Consider the following 19013-nt stretch of genomic DNA (forward strand, 5'->3'; position numbering starts at 1 on the left):
CAGAGTAAGGGTGTTGTACATTAACAGCCTTAGCAGTGAGACCGTAAGTGACCGTGGAGTCCAATTCTGGATCCACACACCCTTCCACAGTGGGGACATTGGTTTCCAGATGGGAGTTGCTCATGGTGATGATTTGCCAAACGTGCCTTCCTCTTTGCTCATTTCTCCCTTTTGTCCTGAGTTTGTGCTGATTCAAAATCCATGATGCCTTGGGTAGAGGGCTATTCTCCAGTTGAGTTCCTACCTCTCATTGAACAGCAGCAGATAACTTAGATTCACTAAGCATATAGTGCAAAGTATACAATCCTCTTGGCCACTGTAATCCTATTGATCCCAAAGCTGTTCAAACATATGCAGCATGTAATTATTTATTTGTAACATTCCAGGATAATACTTACTGTTTTTCACCAGCTCTTGCTTCTGAAACTGCTCCAACAGGTGCCGTGCCCTTCTTTCTGGGTCTGAGCCCGGCATAACCCGAGTCAGATAATCCAAAAGTTTTCTCAAACAAAAGTAATGGGGTGGCTCTTGGAAGTCTTCAGAGCACTGGTCTAACCAGGCTCTCAAGATGGAGGCTATGGCGCTGGAAAGAAGCACATTGTACAAGGTTAGATTCACCATCAGGGTTCTTGGGCTGTATTCCAATAAACTTACACAAGAACAGTAATAACAGTGCATCCGTAGCTCATCAGCAAGACGATGGGGAGTGTTTCATACATGTCCCCTTTCTGAATGGGGGTATATTCCTAGGCAGGAAATGATCTGCAGGAGTGGCTCAGCTTTTGCTCTCTGACAGTAAGCCCTCATGAGCCTGGGATCCATCAGATCCCACTCTGAAGACATTATGTCAGAAGGAGGGACGAAAGAAAGCTATCCCCATGTAATTCCAGCTTCCCCAACTTACAGTGAGAGGGGGCTAAATTTAAAGGGAGGGGTATTCAAGGCTACATCCTTGAGGGGCTTTTTAAATTTTCATTTAGAAAATGGAATAGATAGCCTCTAGACCTTTTACTTACTGTGATACCATTCAGTCAGATTTTTATTGTTTGTAATCAATGGCCATTATGATATACCTTGTAAATAACACAAAAACAAACAAGAGAAGCCAAGAAAAAGTTAAAACACCAGCTTTCAGGACTGCAAATTTTCAAAACTAAAATTCCCCAACTCAATTAGATTTTGAAAATCACCTTGGCAGTCAACATTGTTTTGGTTCAAAAAAGTAGCGCAGGCGGAGGATAGATCTTTCCAGTTGCTGGAAACACCACCGGCCTCTGGCTCCACGGTCCTGCTGCTCCCCTTTGCTGAACAATCTGAGACCTTGACCTTGAAAGTGTTTCCTCAACTTGCTTTGGACTTAGAATGATTATCTGTGTGTGACCTTGGCTTGTGGAGACTCTGCTGCACCTGGGACCAGGCTTTCCTGGCTAAGTGTTTTGGTAAGAGGTTGAACTTCCTTGGATAAAGGAAGGCACCCTTGAAACCTGACATAACCATGCGGCAGACTCTGCATGTATCTAATGTCTTTTACTAATGTGATTTTCGTGTGATTTACCCTGAAGTGTGGGAAAGTGTAGAAGTCACTATTTTATTTTATTTTTGCATGAAGTACACAGCGGCACTCACAGAGGAGTTGAAATGAAAGTTATCATAGACTGATTTCACCAACGAAATAATGTCAGTCTGTAAGGACTTAAAAAGACAAGCTATGCAGACAGTGCTTGCAGCACACTGACCTCCTATCAGCTGACGATTTAATCAGTGTATTAGGGAGGAACACTTTCTGGAAAAAGTTTGGACAAGCACCCAAACCTTGCAGCAGCTTGAATGGTCCCTGCGAAGAAACTCCCTATTCTTGTCAAGTCAAAGACACAGATACAGCCAGGAGGCTTATTCTCAGACCAAAAAAAACTGCCATAATTGACTCCACTCTTCACAATGAGAGATGGCTCTCTGCAAAGTTTTTAATAAACCTCACTTTTATGAACCATGCATTTGTTTAAAGTTTAGCTTGTAGTAATAGTCTTGGCCACAACACACTATTGATTCTTGGCTGTGCTTTTGAGAGTGACAGCTTGCAGATGCAGGCTGAGAGTTTTGTGCTTCACAAAGCCACTTCCGGCCTGCCCAGGAGGTGGGGTTGCGGGCTTCACGCCCACCCCCCACGTGAGCGGGGGCTGGTTTCAGCCCCCGCGAGAGCAGGGGAATCCCGGCTGCGTCTGCCCCCCCAGCCAGCTAATCGGGTGGCTGGGGGCGTGGCCTGCCCTATTTAGGGCCGGTGCGGAGGGGGCTCGCCCTCTTTTCGCCGGCTAGTTGCTCGTGTGGTGGTAGGCATTGGTAAGAAGGGGGTAAGAGGATGTGTGTGGGGGGAGGAACGCCATCACCTCCCCCCAGTGAGCGAAGGGTGGTCCGTTAAAGGACTCCGGGGGGCGTGGCCCTGTCCGAAGCCTATGGAGGTGTGGGCCAAAGGCACGCCCCCGAGCGGTGACCCGGGGGAGCTCCTAGTCGACGTGCCTCAGCAGGAGACTCCCCCGATATAGTGTTAACCCTTCCCCATGTCTTCAGCAAATGGGCTGGAGTCGTTAGGACCAATGCCTAAGCCAATGCCTCTCATTCCTGAATTCAATAAAGTTGTGGCCTAATTCGCCCATTTAACCTTAAACTATGGTGTCTCGTGTCTTTATTTATCCTGGTGGGGGGCGGGAACTCGCCACGCAAATACTTCCACCCTTTAGTAAGCTCTTGATAATGCCCTCTACAGAGAATAACAAACAAGGCTGGGGAAGGGGGAAGGGGGAGGAAGAAGAGGCCAGCTTCCAAAAGCTTGAAGCTCAACTAGCTTTAGCCCTTATTTTGTTTGATATTTGGTGCTCTGATGAGACCAGACTATGGCAGCCTCATTTTGTGAGGCGAGACTGGACAATAAGATCAACTTGGGAAGTCATATACTTTGGCACCCATTGGATCAAGGACCGGTTCATATGTGCACTTTGTACCTTGCAGAAAGACATGTACCTTTCCTTGCCAATGAACTACCACAAGCTCTGCTTCAGTTTTTGTCCATCAAACACTGAGGAGGGTGGTTATTCCACTGTGCATGCCCACCCAGAGAGATGGGAGTTTCCTCCCTTGCACAGATACGGAAGGGTAGGGAGGCTGAAATGCAGCCAGTACTGGGGGCAAAACTCAGCCCACATACCGCCAGGTGGCCATCAACTACTCTAAATGGCTATGAACATTTAAAAAATATCCACACCCTATTACAGATTGTAGTTTTGTCATCTTCCAGGACACATTCCTAAAATAATCTAAGAAGTTTCTCCCTGTGGAGCTGCTGCGGCACTACCAAATCCCACACCCGCATTGCTGGGAGAACCTCTGGATTCAATCTGTAACATATACACACAAAGTATGGGGTCTCCTCTAGAATGGTGGTCCTTGGTTTTTATGTGGGCATGCATGAAAACTAAAGATCCATGGAATATCTGGTTTCCCCATAATTGCAACTGACAGTACACTTAGGTCCCCAGGGTGCACTGCTGAATGTTGTGCCAGGCCTCTACATTTTAGTGATATTTGCTTTTAAATTGACCATGCCTCAACCACTGTTGCCATTACTCACTTTTCCTCCTTTCCCCATTGTGCAAATAATCTGGCTTGTTTTTATAACCTTCCCCATTTTCTCGTTCTCTTAATTGCCACCATTTGGCCCTTTGTCTCCTCATTTCAGCCACATTGGTTTCTTTTGTTATTTTACTCTTTGCAAGAATGAAAGTTGATTGCATTCAACAGCACAAACAAAACTTTAAACATATCCCACTGCAGGTTTCCCAGGCTCTGGAGGCCTTCAGCCAATATGCTTTCACTCATCTCACATTCATTCAGTGGCTGCTTCTCTTAAGTCCATTCCTTTGGTGCAATTATTTATGTAACACTGAAACAGGACACCGTGCTTTACTGGATGAATAATAAACCCAAGAGGAGACAAAGGGCAAAAAAGATCCTGCCCACAAAGAATCCATGAGCTGAAAAGTGCATCATCATCAACATCATTTTAAAAAACAACTGTAGTTAGTATTGCCACTTACACAATGCCAAGAGAGAATACATTCCCAGAAACAGGACAGAGTTTACATTAAGTTTGCATATGTGAATGTATGTATCTAGGTGCTACAGTAGAAATGATTTCTATAATTTAAATAGAATGAAATGCATCTAATCTGTGTAGAGACTGTTACTAGATATGTGATCCAGTTCTTGGTACCAGTTTGGATTAAGATTCTGCAGTCTCAATGCCATTTCAGTTTGCACCCTGTTATTTTTAACTCTTCCTGATCTGGTCTTTTAGTGTTACAAAAATAATGCTACTGTCAGTAAGCCAGTAATTGCCTACTGAAGTATGCTTCTTGCTTCAGAGGTATTGTCTGCTCCAGCGCATGTGCCTAGCCAAGAGTGGTACCCCCCCCCCAGAAAAAGCCTGACACCCCCAACCAAAGCCTGCCCCTGTAATGTCCTCTTTTTGATATCTTCCAAACTGCTCAACAACTTGGGGGGGAATCTCCTTAAAAAGCTCAGCCACTTTGATGGATCCCCTAAAAAAAGTTCAGCTGACCCCCCCCCCAACAAAAACCCTTGCTACACCCAAGCAGCAGTGAGAAGGAGGATGCTATGGACCGCTGCCCTGCCCCTCAGTTAATAATAATAATAATAATAATAATAATAATAATAATAATAATAATTTATTATTTATACCCTGCCCATCTGGCTGGGTTTCCCCAGCCACTCTGGGCGGCTTCCAAAAGAATATTAAAATACTATGATACATCAAACATTAAAAGCTTCCCTAAACAGGGCTGCCTTCAGATGTCTTCTAAAAGTCTGGTAGTTGTTGTTCTCTTTGACATCTGGTGGGAGGGCGTTCCACAGGGAGGGCGCCACCACCGAGAAGGCCCTCTGTCTGGTTCCCTGTAGCCTCACTTCTCGCAATGAGGGAACCGCCAGAAGGCCCTCGGCGCTGGACCTCAGTGTCTGGGCGGAACGATGGAGGTGGAGACGCTCCTTCAGGTATACTGGACCGAGGCCGTTTAGGGCTTTAAAGCTCAGCACCAACACTTTGAATTGTGCTCGGAAACGTACTGTTACTGTTTTCTGTCATTTTTGCCAGCTAGTTAGTATATATAGTTAGTATATATATAGTTAGTATGTGGACCGAGAACTCCCAGAAGTGCAAGCTGGATTTAGAAGAGGCAGAGGAACCAGAGACCAAATTGCAAACATGCGCTGGATTATGGAGAAAGCTAGAGAGTTCCAGAAAGACATCTACTTCTGCTTCATTGACTATGCAAAAGCCTTTGACTGTGTTGACCACAGCAAACTATGGCAAGTTCTTAAAGAAATGGGAGTGCCTGATCACCTCATCTGTCTCCTGCGAAATCTCTATGTGGGACAAGAAGCTACAGTTAGAACTGGATATGGAACAACTGATTGGTTCCAAATTGGGAAAGGAGTACGGCAAGGCTGTATATTGTCTCCCTGCTTATTTAACTTATATGCAGAATTCATCATGCGAAAGGCTGGGCTGGATGAATCCCAAACCGGAATTAAGATTGCCGGAAGAAATATCAACAACCTCAGATATGCAGATGACACAACCTTGATGGCAGAAAGTGAAGAGGAATTAAAGAACCTTTTAATGAGGGTGAAAGAGGAGAGCGCAAAATATGGTCTGAAGCTCAACATCAAAAAAACGAAGATCATGGCCACTGGGCCCATCACCTCCTGGAAAATAGATGGGGAAGTGGAGGCAGTGAGAGATTTTACTTTCTTGGGCTCCATGATCACTGCAGATGGTGACAGCAGTTACGAAATTAAAAGACGCCTGCTCCTTGGGAGAAAGGCGATGGCAAACCTAGACAACATCTTAAAAAGCAGAGACATCACCTTGCCAACAAAGGTCCGTATAGTAAAAGCCATGGTTTTCCCAGTAGTGATGTATGGAAGTGAGAGCTGGACCATAAAGAAGGCTGATCGCCGAAGAATTGATGCTTTTGAATTATGGTGCTGGAGGAGACTCTTGAGAGTCCCATGGACTGCAAGAAGATCAAACCTCTCCATTCTGAAGGAAATCAGCCCTGAGTGCTCACTGGAAGGACAGATCGTGAAGCTGAGGCTCCAATACTTTGGCCACCTCATGAGAAGAGAGGACTCCCTGGAAAAGACCCTGATGTTGGGAAAGATGGAGGGCACAAGGAGAAGGGGACGACAGAGAATGAGATGGTTGGATGGTGTTCTTGAAGCTACTAGCATGAGTTTGATCAAACTGCGGGAGGCAGTGGAGGACAGAAGTGCCTGGCGTGCTCTGGTCCATGGGGTCACGAAGAGTCGGACACGACTAAACGACTAAACAACAACAACAAGTTAGTATATTGCCAAGCCAATGGGGCAGCCCACCTCACCCCCCTCCAGTTCAGATTGCTCAAGGCATAGCCTGCAGGGCGTGCTTTAGAGTCCCACACAAACTCAAACACTTTGCCAAGAAAAAAGGAACAAAAATCACAATTTGTATTTTTGCATGGATTAATAATAAAAAATAAGCAGCATAAACAGGATGATAGGAAAATTAACCATCTATTATGTTTTAGGAAATAATGTAATTACCGGTATTTCGTTAAAAGAGTCCCAAGGTTGCATTAAAGCCATTGCTATTGCAGGTTCTAATATTCTGCAATATGATAAATGCACCCAAGAGCCAGGCCCCGGGTGCTGCCATTTTGCAACATGCAAATGTGATTCTTTATCTTTGTTTTATCCACACAGCACCATCAATGCGCTTTGGAGCTTGCCAGAATTTTAAAAGGAAAAGCTTCTGCTCTGTGGAGTCTACAATCTACACATACTCATTTACATATACTCAGGGCCGAAAACCATTTCGTATCTTGTATTGCACTCTGCAGCAAGTCCATATCGCCAAGTTTCATATCTGCAGCAACTAATTTCCCCATGAAATCTAGCAAAACATATCCATTGTGTCTGAGAAAGGGGGGACCCATCTGCAGCAATTTAGTTCAATATTATAGCTGGACTGGCCAAAACATACAAAGGTCAGACAGGAATCAGTGGCTCAGTCTGGAGTCATGCCCAGGCCCCTTTTGGCTATCAGCCAGTTTATGGACCTGCAAGATTATGCTAAAGTCTCCCAGGCATATCGGACAAGGTTTAAATTGCCTCGTGTGATACAAAGTACTTCATAACAAAAGGACAGAGGGAGAAGAACAGAGCTAGTCAGATCTACACAGGAAAACACAGGTGGTACATTTCTCAAGGCCTGAAAGGTTAATCCATTTGTCTGAAGCCATACTATCCTTTCTGGAAAGGTGAGAAAGACAGACTATAAGCCTCTTCAGATCCTGAAATAGACACTCCCAACCCTAGTATTATTCTTACTGCCAGGATTTTAAGTTTTAGAGTCAGTGTGGTATAGTGTATTTTGTGGTCTCATTTTGTATTTTTCGTTGTGAGCTGGCGGTATACACATTTAATGAATAAATAAAATAACCACATTCTAGAATTATGACTAAACTTTAAACTGTGGTTAATTTTAACTGTGGCTATTAAAACAAGCCTTGGTTTTAAGTTGCCTTGTTTCAAGCAAACAGTAGCTAAGACTAACTGCAGTTAGTTGGGTTTGAACAGTATGAAAAACCAGGGTTAACAGAAAGCAAAAGCTTCCAAGTTCCTTCCTTGTGGCTGTTGAGCAGGAGAGGGGAGAGGAGAGCACATGGGCTTAAGAAGAGTAGGCTCACTCCAGTCAGGATAAGACAGTTTATCATGATATGCAAATGCAGCCCTTGGGGACGGTAGTCTCAACATTTAGCATGACTATCTGAAGGTGAAAACATGGGCTCAAAACAGTAGTGCTCACTTGCTGGTGCAAATCAGCAAACAATCTTATTTTATTTTATTTTGCTTGCAAAGCAGATTGGTGGCAAGAGTCATGGTTGCAGCCAGTCCTTCCACCTTTGGATTGACAACGGGAAACCCAATCTGGTCCCGGCTTCCAAGCAGCAGAACCCTGTGAGCCAAGCAGAACATGCCAAACAAGGACTCTGCTGCACTGGCTCCCAGGACCAAGCCTCCCCAAAACAAATGAGGCACCACAATTACACATTTTCAGCATGGAGATCCTGAGTCTCTCTCCCAACCTGAACATGCAACAATAAATAGAAATAGGATTCCAATATTGGCAGTTGCCAGAAACAAAATGGTTAGATTGTAAGGCACAAACAAGTGTGGCAATAGAGGACACCCACCAGACGCATGACATACCACCAATCCTGCAAAATGTGCCAACATGCTTCTGTATCAGCAGTGACTACCGATGTATAATTGGTTATACAGGACGGTAGCTCAGTGGTAAGAGTGTCTGTTTTGAATGCAGGAGGCCCCAAGTTCAGTACCTGTCTGAATCCGGAGAGCCACTGCTGGTCAGGGCTGCTCAGAGTGGTGGTCCACAGCCCAGTGCTGGTCCCTGACTCCACTACAGCCCAGGTTGGGTGGGACACTTCCGCGACCAAATATGCTTCCAGTCCAGGGCCCACTAGAGAAAGTAAACTGCTTGTCCTCACAGCAGACAGTCTGAGCACGGGTGTCCTGAGTCAGAAGGACCAATGACCTGACCCTGTATGAGGCAGCTTGCTATGTTCCTATGCACCTATTGGATTTTCCTTGGTAAGGGGAAATCTGGATGAAATGTTTAAAGAGGAAGTCATTTCTGTTGGCACTTTGATGATCACAGCCTTGTTTAAATACTGCAAAACAAAACAAAACCAAAACTAAAGACCTGTGGACATAAGCACCACCGATTCCATAATAAACTCCCATCTGGAAGCATCCGTATTTTCATGTACCATTAGATGAAGTGGAACTCCCAAGAGAATTATAAGGGTCTCAATAAGACATAGGTCTGAGCAGACATGCATAAGCTTGTGCTCTTAACCTTTAGTAGGATCAGTAATGCTATCTTGCTTTTCATAAACCTCTTCACGCAGTGGACCCTGCATTTGGTTTACCCCTTTGCACAGTTGCAACAAAGTTGTGGCCTTCCTTTATGTAATGGCTGCTTAATGTGCCTCCTCGATGAGCGGTGGTTGTGGCCCGACGTGGCGCCTCTCTTGCTGCATCTGTCTCCCTACCTGCCATGCTCCCCTTTCTTCACTTGTATCCTGATAAAAGCGGCCGTAGAATAACTGGTAAAAGGTTTTAGCAAGGGCTTCCGTATGCCAGCTGCAGGTGTCCTCCTCCCTCTAACTCATCTATTCAAAAATCGGTCAGGGAAATGCCAGAGGTGGCATGGTGTAAGATTCTAAAGGGGGGAAATTAGGTAGAATAGTGGGCCCGTTCTCTCATGCTCCATTCAATAACCTCAATGTATCACCTTTGGCCATTGCTCCCAAGAAGACGCCCAGTGAGTTCCACATGATTAACAATCTGTCCCATCCAAAAGTGTAACATGGAGTTGGCCTTCCGCCTGCTTCCTGTTCATCCTAGTGACTTTCACCTGCTAGGCTTCAAATTCCAGGATCAATGGCACTTGGATAAGGCAATGCCTATGGGGTGCTCTATCACATGCGCAGCCTTTGAAACCTTCAGCACATTTGTAGAATGGGCCACTAAGCTTAAGTCCTGTTCCAGGCATATCACACATTATTTAGATGATTATTGGCCCAACAGGTTCAGATTCCTGTCAGGGTGTGTTGTATTTATTCCAACAGATGGCTGCTGACTTTGGCATTCCGTTAGCAGCGGAAAAAACAGAAGGTCCTGGCACTTCCCTGTCTTACCTGGGCATTGAGTTGGACACCAGGCAACAAACATCCCGCCTGCCCCAAGCCATTCTGGATGCCCTTAGACAGCTTCTCATGTCCTTACTCTCCTTAAAAAACAGCTACTCTGCGCAAAATCCCTGTTAGGCCACCTCAACTTTGCATGCAGAGCCCTTGCCCCAGGGTGGTGGAGGCTCTGCAGCTGAGCACGCAATAAGCCGATTGATGTAAAGTTTACCAAGGACTAGCTGACCACATCCTTTTCTCAGTATTCCATTCTAGCTGTGATTTTTGCTGTTCAGAGAAATGCGACACTTACTTCCTGAGTAGTGTTTTGGTCTCAGCAGAGTTCTGGCTCCCATCTTCTTCACAGTTTGAGATCTCCAGGTTTCCATATCTAAATGCAACAGGAAAATATAAACTATAGGCAGTGGTTAAAAATAAAAGGGTGGGTGGAGGGGAATCCAATATTAAGAGCTGATTAAAAACTCCCCTGCTCCCTAACTAGCAAATAACAGGAAGTTTAACACCACTGGAAGGCTGCTGCCACAGGACCAGCTAAGGAGCTGAAAGGCAGGAAAAACATGAAATGCAGCCTTTCCTCTTTCTCTCCCCCCCCCCCCCCGCTGCTTCTTGGCCATCAGTATCTCATGAGGGTTACTAAGCCAGGTAGATAGTTCAGTAGTTCCAAATGTGAACTCTTTTTTACATAAATATTTAAAAGACCTGATTACACAAACTCTCCATCAGGAATATGAAAACATCCATGCTTTCTAGAGCTCCTTTTACAGGACTGTAAATATTCATTTATATATTATTTCTGACTGTTCCAAGGGCTCCAGGGAAGTATCAATGCATAAAATAAGTGCTTAAAAGTCTTCCACAAACAGCAGGCAAACTTCTAAAAGCTAATGTAGCAAATCAATTATATACATAAGGAATGAAGAGCTTGGTACTAACTTTCCTACCCAATGCAGAATTTGAATTAACATTAACATACTTTCACTACAGTTTATGTATCTTTATTATTACATGCTTACATATGCAATATATCTGAGATTGGGAACCTGTGGCTCTCCAAATGTTGTCAGACTCCAACTCCCATAAGCCCCAGCCAGCATGACCAATGGTCAAGGATGATGGGAGTTGTTCATCAACATCAGGCTGTGTGTGGCTGCAGGTTCCCCATCCATGTTTCATATAGTTATGCATTTTGTATCAAGTAAGCAATGTGTGTCTGACAATGATTCAACTTTGAACATTTTTTTATCCCTTTTCTGCAGCATCACTTTCTTCTGTTGTAAAGTGCATTGGGTATGAATCAGTACTAAATTTTTATGGTGTTATCTGTGGAATTGCAGAACAAGCACATGACCACTGCGTTGGACACACTTAATGTCTGTTTAGTGTGATCTGGGGCCTCCCGCTATGAGAAGACTGTGTGCTATGAACTTAAGGTATTGAGGCACTCTCTGCTGGCAGCAGGACCTGAGCTTTCCATGTCACACTGAGGAGAAATAGGAGGGAAACAGCATGCCTTGCTTGCGCCCACTGAGCTACTGGGTCCCACACACATCTTCCCAACATTTGTATATGAATCAAAGAATGCAGCATGCAATTAGAGAATAACTTGTTCTCAAAACTACTACATGGTAAAGAATCTTCCATACTGACAAACCAGAACATTTTCTTTATTAAGGGTTGCTTCAGACTGTGGGGATTAGCTGTGGTTCCCTGCCAAGGGTTCTTTGTCTAGTGCACAGTCAGTGGCATACCAAGGCTGCTACGTAATGCCATGAAGCACCCCTAAATTTGCAGAGGGATATGTAAGAGAAAACATGAGCTAGAATGAAATGAAATAGAATTATTTTAGGTTGAGAGCAAATGAAACACTATTGAGAAGTAAGACAACTATAGACGCACACCATGGGTGCGGCCAGGACTTTTGTTGGGGGGGGCAGGACTTTTGTTAGTGGGGGCAGAACCATTGTGATTGGTCAGTTAAGTATTCCTTCTGTTTTACTTGATGGGGGTGGCAGCTGCCCCTCCCTGCCTCCCTTTGGCTACAGCCACGAAGCACACTGCAATAAAGACAAATTTTCTCCAAGTTCAAATTAGGGTGATATCAGTTACCAGTTTGCATCAGATTCTGTCTGTGCGCAACTTTGACTGGCTGGCACCTGTGACATAATGAATCTACTTTCATCAGGCAATTTGGCCACTTTGTTTTAAAGAGTGAGTTTTAGAACTGCGGGACGTGGGTGGCGCTGTGGGTTAAACCACAGAGCCTAGGACTTGCCGATCAGAAGGTCAGCGGTTCGAATCCCTGCAACGGGGTGAGCTCCCGTTGCTCGGTCCCTGCTCCTGCCCACCTAGCAGTTCGAAAGAACGTCAAAGTGCAAGTAGATAAATAGGTACCACTCCGGTGGGAAGATAGACGGCGTTTCCGTGCGCTGCTCTGGTTCACCAGAAGCGGCTTAGTCATACTGGCCACATGACCCGGAAGCTGTATGCCAGCTCCCTTGGCCAATAAAGCGAGATGAGCGCCGCAACCCCAGAGTCATTCATGACTGAACCTAATGGTCAGGGGTCCGTTTACCTTTACTTTAGAACTTTCAGGAAAGTGGCACTTTCAGGAAACATATTTTAAAAACTTGATAGCCCACCTGAAGTACCAGGAGGACAGGTAAGGCGGATGACCAAATCATCATTTGAAGCTGCATCAACTGCATTGCAAGGATAACAACTCCTGCTTTTATGCCCCATTTGTGTATAATAGAAAGAGAAATGCTAACAAGTTGCTCCCTAAAGTCTGTTCTACCAATTAAAGTCTCATGACTGAGGCAATTTTGATTTTCAGATTAGGAACTGTATCAAGAGGAACAAAGCAGGACTGTAGTACAAAATTCTATAGTGAAAGAACTTCCAGGTGCGCAGATGGGCCTTTATAACTCAATGTGGGGTAGCAAAAAAATTAAGTATGCCTGATATGGTTAAAATTACTTAGAATGCAATCTTATACAAGACTAACCAGAAGTAAACCTCCTTGGGGACTTGCTTCCTCATACTGTAAGTGAGTAGAGGATTGGAGTTTTAGAAATTCAACTTTAACAAGAGTTTAAGCAGGTAAATAGATTCTGGAGCAAGCTTCAGATCCAGCCTTCTTCCCCACTTTCCCTCTCCATCCGCCAATAGAAAAACAGAAACAAGCTTGCACATTTCCCTGTTATGAAAAGCACAGGTAGCTGTGCTGACTCATTAAAAAAACGAATTCCATAATAGGGAAATTCCATTAGTAAGACTAACAAAAATATTGCACAACAGGGAGCAAGCTTTTCAGTTCTCAAGTGCTCTTTTATCTGGCAGAAACTTCACCATTTCAGCATTCAGTGTCCTCCAAACACTAGATAATGGTACCCAGTTTTTGTTCCAGCTGACTTTTACCTGGCACACCACTTAAAAAATAATATCCAGCTTTGCTAATACTGCCACACACCCCTTTACTTGTGCCCTCTGGCTCGCCAAAGACCTTAAGGCTGGAGGCAGAACTGAATGGCTACTAGACTTTAATTTTAAAAATGTGTCCTGTCCTGAAAACATCTGACAATCTGCCTTGCATCTTGAGAAACGAAACAAATTATGCCTACAAAAAAGCCCTGCATTTTAGCTCAAGAGCTTCAGGCTTGGGGAGTGACTACAGCACTCCCAGCCTCCCCCTCCTTTCCCCACTAAAACATCTTGCTTGATGAAGAATTCTGGAGAACTTGAAAGATTGTTCACTGTTTTATGGCATTTTAGTTAATCCTAATACAGATATGGTCCTACTGTGAATTTTGGATTTCTCCATGTATCTCTGCAGATAAAGGGGCTAGAGAAAAAGCTGGAAATTTAGAGAAGGTGGTGGTGCTGTTTCACTCAGGTAAAAGCACAATGCTTTACAAGTTCTATGGCGGCAACAAAGGGTGTCCTGTTCCTTCACAGTCAACATCCATCTGCCTCTGATGGAGACATACTTCTTATTATGACACAATCAGAGGAAACCCGGCTGCCCAGGGTCCTGCTCTTTCCACTCCCTCTGATGCCATATTAATGTGGATGTCTGAGGAGGAGGAGGAGACACATGGAGACTTCCCTAAATCTTGGAACACCTGTAGAGTTCAATTGGATTCACTCACAGGTAAATGTGTATGAAGCCTTTTCTTTCAAACTGATACTATAACTATTCTGCTTAATTCTCACAATTTGCCTGTACCCCCTGACCCTTGCAATGCTCTGAGAGATGGTCTTTCCTATCCTTACCGTCAACCTGAATTCTCCTCAATTTTAAACTTCTGAAAGTCCCTTCCTTCCTCCTCCTCCTCCTCTTCCTATTAACCCCACGCTTTCCCTCTCCTTACTGCTGCTCTACACTGATTTGATTTCCCAATAGGGTTTAATAAACTTCTTTTAAGTTAGAAATGTCTGCAAGTTCTGGCTTCTTATCTTTTTGCTCTCTTTATACTTCCCTCTCTAAAGGTATTTGACTTCTTGTCAAACCCAAAATCTGACCCTCCTCCCTTGTTTTAACCTTATCTCTGGAATGCCTTGCTTCCTGAGATTAGAACTTGTCCCCATCAGTTTTTCGTTCTTAGCCTGAATTTGAAGAAATTAGCTTTTACCCATTAGTTAATTTCTCTTAATTTCATTTCCTATGGTGATTCTCACCAATTTTTTTACTCTTTTTTGCCTGTCTGCCCATAAAGCCTGTGGCAAGGGCCTCTTTTCTGACTGCATTTATATGGCAGAATGCTTTGCAAGTCATATGATTCTTACCGTTGGCCATTTATCACAGTTTGATTAACATTACTTAGGGCCCTAAGTAATGACCCACCCTCTTCTCCTGCCTTGCGCTGCTCTGTTCCATGGGTTCTCCTGGCCCCCACCAGCCAATTTCAGGGGCGTGGGGAGAGGGGGCAGAGGGGGGAGGGGGGCAGCCCCATTGCAACAGTGGAAGTCCTTCTCAGGCTTCTGTTGTGGGGCTCACTAACTGAACCTGCTCACAGTCTCTTCTCTGCCAAGAGTCTCACAGAGAAACTTCATAAAACAGATGTTTTGTTTTGGTATCCCTGAACCACTTAATATGAGACTGTTTGAATATTATTGGTTTCCACTTTTGTGCAGTGCATCATTTCTAGAAGAAAAAGCTGCATATAAATATAAAAAGTGGGACTTCTTTTTCTTTAAAACCCATTGTGGTAGCATTTAACCCCAGAGCTATTAAGGGCATTTTATGGAGCTGGTTCAAATTATGACTGAAGAGAATATAAATTAAGGGATTTTCTACTTCATATGGTTCAGGGATATTTGTTAAGTGCTATAAAATAACTTACTGTGCAAACCTATACACATTTATGCAGAAGAAAGAACTCCCACTGAGTTCAATAAAACTTATTCCCAAGTAAGTGCGTTTAAGATTCCAGAGAAATTTAATTTTAAATTCACAGAAGGAATTATTATTTAAAGGGACACAGATTTTATCATTACACCTAGAAACAGAAGTGGGGTCTTTATTGTTTATTAGTGGGATCATAGAATCAAAGAATTGTGGAGTTGGGAGGGACCACGAGGGTCATCTAGTCCAGCCCCCTGCAAAGCAGGAAGATTTCATCCAGTGTGGGGCTCAAACCCACAACCCTGAGACTAAGAGTCTCCTGCTCTACCGGATGTCTAAGGGATGGCTGTGAAGATTAAGAAATATTCTAATATTAACAACAACCAACAAACTCTTGCTATAAAAGATTAAATATATTTTAAACAGAGCCATTACTGACTTTGTAGAATGATTCAATTCTATTTAAAATGTTGATTTAATAATTATGATTTGGTATGTGTTGAGGCATTATTTTGCTTTTTCACTATTTCATTTTTTAAAAAAAGATTTTTTCTGGGTTTGTAGCATACTGCTACGCTGCTTTAAAAATGGAGGAAACAAAATAAAACAGCAGGTCCCAGAAAGACCCTCCCCATAAGCCCACCGCCAAAGGCAAGCTGGTGACCCTCCTCAACTGGGGTCATGAATTAATCCTTAGTTCTGCTAACAGAAGCCATGTATCTGCAACCCCACTCGAAACATACAACCTCCTTGCATTTTGTTAATTATAAAGAAAACCCCAACATGTTACAACTTGGAATTTGGACCCAAAGCTATCAAGCCCACAATTGTTGGATGGTTGCTTAGGTCCAGTCACCATAAAAGTACTTCTCTTTTCACCTTTCCACCGACAGTCAAACCCCTGTTTGAAGGGAGTGCACATACTATATATAGCCTTGCGTTTTATGAAAGTGCTCGATTGGCAGTCTGCAAACTGATGTTCTTTGTTAAACTACAAAGTAGGAACAACAATGAACAGCTGCACTACAAGCTTCCCTCAGCCACCCCCAATTCTGTGCCTCAGCCAGCCAACCATGACTAAAGCAGACCTCCCCACAGGAAGCTCAGCCTTGCTCAGGAGAACAGCATACAAATCACCCCCTTGCCTTGCAATGCAAGATGTCCCTCAAAAGGAAATTGAAAGCCATGGCTTGCAATGAAAATTCATCCTTAACAGTGGCCCCTTGTACAGAATCTGTAAGGGATTGGTTCCTGGTGTTTTGTTTTTAAAATCTTGTTCACTTTCAACTCTGGATTTACAGCACAAACCACAGGAAATCACATCGATTTTGTGAAGCTGGCAAAGCAGTCTGTACGAAGAGGCAAGTTTAGTTGTCCTCTTTGACTGTGTGACCGAAGTGTGCCTGCCTGCAAAGGAGAACGTGAACAGAAGCATACAGCTTGCACTGTCAGAGCAGCTCCCTGCAAATTAAAGAACAGGAGACAGAAACCCTAACTGCAGTTCAAAATTATATTGGTTTCACACCACTTTAAGTGTTGTAATCCTGAGGATTTCCATTTGGTGAGTTGCTGGGCATTCTGTGTTAGAGATCCCACACACACAAATACACATCTTGGTTTCTTGGAAAGGGAAAACTGGGTGACTATTCCCAGTAACTTTATTTCTCTGCTTAAGCATGCTTCACTTTTCTTTCTGTAAAAGACAAATGACAGATGTACACTATTTACTTCCCATATTGCCATCAGAGTAGCAGGCAATAAGTCCAAGGCCCCCAAATAATTGTCAGCGGCTAGCAAGCAGCACTGGGCTAGAAAACACTGCTCCTACTACCTGAAGCAGCTGCTTTGTCATTTTACTTTAACTGTAAAACTTCCCACAGTGCAAAGAGAAGTGGCAGAAAGCTCAGCCGCTCAAATGCCACCTCTGGGGCAGCAGAACAAATGAGGACACCAGAGAAGGCTCTGCAGCTGTAGGGATAGCATCTGAGTGGCTGAGTTCACTGCACTCTCTTTGCACAAGGGCAAGTTTAAAACTACAGTGGTACCTCGCAAGACGAATGCCTCGCAAGACGAAAGAGTTTTCCGTTTTTTGAGTCGTTCCGCAAGACGAATTTCCCTATGAGCGAGTTTGTTTCCTTTTTCTTAAAGCCGCTAAGCCACTAATAGCCGCTAAGCCGCTAATAGCCGTGCTTCGCAAGACGAAAAAACCGCAAGATGAAGAGACTCGCAGAACGGATTAATTTCGTCTTGCGAGGCACCACTGTAAGTCTAGTGGTAGGCTTGGATTCAGCAAAATCCCTTGTTAGCCATCCTGTTGACTAAGTCTCCAAGTGAGGGGGAGGGAATGAGAGGGCTAGCCACAAAGCAAGGACTTGCATGAGAGAGGAAGGCAGGTAGAGCATGTGTGCATGAACGCATAAATGCTGGGGTGAAGGCGACGCTGGCAGGGTTAAGTGGGAGCAGGGTCAAATTTGGGAGGGGGCCTTTTGGATGAGCTGCTTCCAGGAGGCCCCTCAAGCCTGGCAGCACCTCGGATTATATGAGTGATTCCTCCAAAGCAGCGACTCCAGAAGTGTCTCCAGAAGTGATAGGGAGGCGGGGAAATGTAGCTATTTGAGGACTTAGTCAGGCATAAATAGGTAAAGATAAAGGTACCCCTCCCCATACGGGCCAGTCTTGCCAGACTCTAGGGTTGTGCGCTCATCTCACTCTATAGGCCGGGGGCCAGCGCTGTCTGCAGACACTTCCGGGTCACGTGGCCAGCGTGACGAAGCTGCATCTGGCGAGCCAGCACAGCACACGGAACGCCATTTACCTTCCCGCTGGTAAGCGGTCCCTATTTATCTACTTGCACCCGGAGGTGCTTTTGAACTGCTAGGTTGGCAGGCGCTGGGACCGAACGACGGGAGCGCACCCTGCCGCAGGGATTCGAACCGCCGACCATGCGATCGGCAAGTCCTAGGCGCTGAGGTTTTACCCACAGCGCCACCCACGTCTCTCAGGCATAAATACACCACACTAAATCTCTGCCCCAGAAGCAAATTCATTTTTCCATTTTCCCTTACTAGAATGAGGGCTAAAAGCCTGTACTTTCTCTTCAGAATAAAAAATGAAGCGACATGAAGGCACAAAGTAGTCCCAGTGCTAACTGTTGAACTGAAACGGTAGGTGGTAGTAGAGCCTTACTTTAAAATACATCTTAAAAGTCACTCAAGTTAACAATAATTCAAAAATCAAACTTCACCTCATTACATGCATCTACAAATCTGTTATGGTTAATCCCTTGTGACAGTTTGTATGGCATAATTTAAAACTATTTTTGAAATAGCCTTTCAATCTTACCGGTCAAGGAGAAGTTCCAGAACTTCTTTTGTAGATGCAAAGCCCCTGTATGTGGACAGAAATATACTGATATAGGTGAAGTCATTGTCCCCAAAGGCTGTTAGAAGGTTCTCCACAAGCTTCTCCAGAGTGCCAGCTTTTATTGTCCTGATCTTGCACGTCTCATATTGGCTGACTGTATGCCCTGGGGGCAGCTGGTCCCCTTCAACCTAGGCAAAAGGCAAGAAACAAGGGGAAATTAATCAAACACCCCTGCCAAGAGGAGAGCAATCATAGTGAAACCAAATACGGTATACTTTTTAATAGGGGGTGCCCAGGAATGGTCTGAAGGTACATGGTGTAGTTTTGTGGATTAAACTGAATAGGTCTGGTACTTCAAGGTGCCGGATGGGAGATCATCTGGGAACCATACAAAAGCTACTCTGAGCTCATAAGAGCAAATAAATGGGGAAACAGTAGGGTTGGGGGATGCTATTAAA

At 44.4% G+C, this 19013-nt stretch overlaps 1 protein-coding gene across 6 annotated transcripts in view; it reads right to left on the reverse strand.

Annotated features, from left to right (window-relative positions):
* The window catches only part of RGL1 (ral guanine nucleotide dissociation stimulator like 1), a 144770-nt gene that overhangs the window by 43497 nt on the left and 82260 nt on the right, over positions 1-19013 (reverse strand). For 5 of the 6 annotated variants that reach the window (XM_082226651.1, XM_082226654.1, XM_082226653.1 and 2 more), the window contains 3 exons: positions 18535-18743; positions 10141-10218; positions 399-583 (listed from right to left, as the gene is read on the reverse strand). In XM_082226651.1, the coding sequence (XP_082082777.1) occupies positions 399-583; positions 10141-10218; positions 18535-18743 (472 nt within the window). Of the gene's footprint in view, positions 1-398; positions 584-8456; positions 8768-10140; positions 10219-18534; positions 18744-19013 lie in introns of those variants that run through there. The other variant, XM_082226656.1, reaches the window with a different exon arrangement.

The sequence above is a fragment of the Podarcis vaucheri genome, assembly GCF_965113315.1.
Source record: "Podarcis vaucheri genome assembly, chromosome: 6".
NCBI classification, from domain to species: Eukaryota; Metazoa; Chordata; class Lepidosauria; order Squamata; family Lacertidae; genus Podarcis; species Podarcis vaucheri.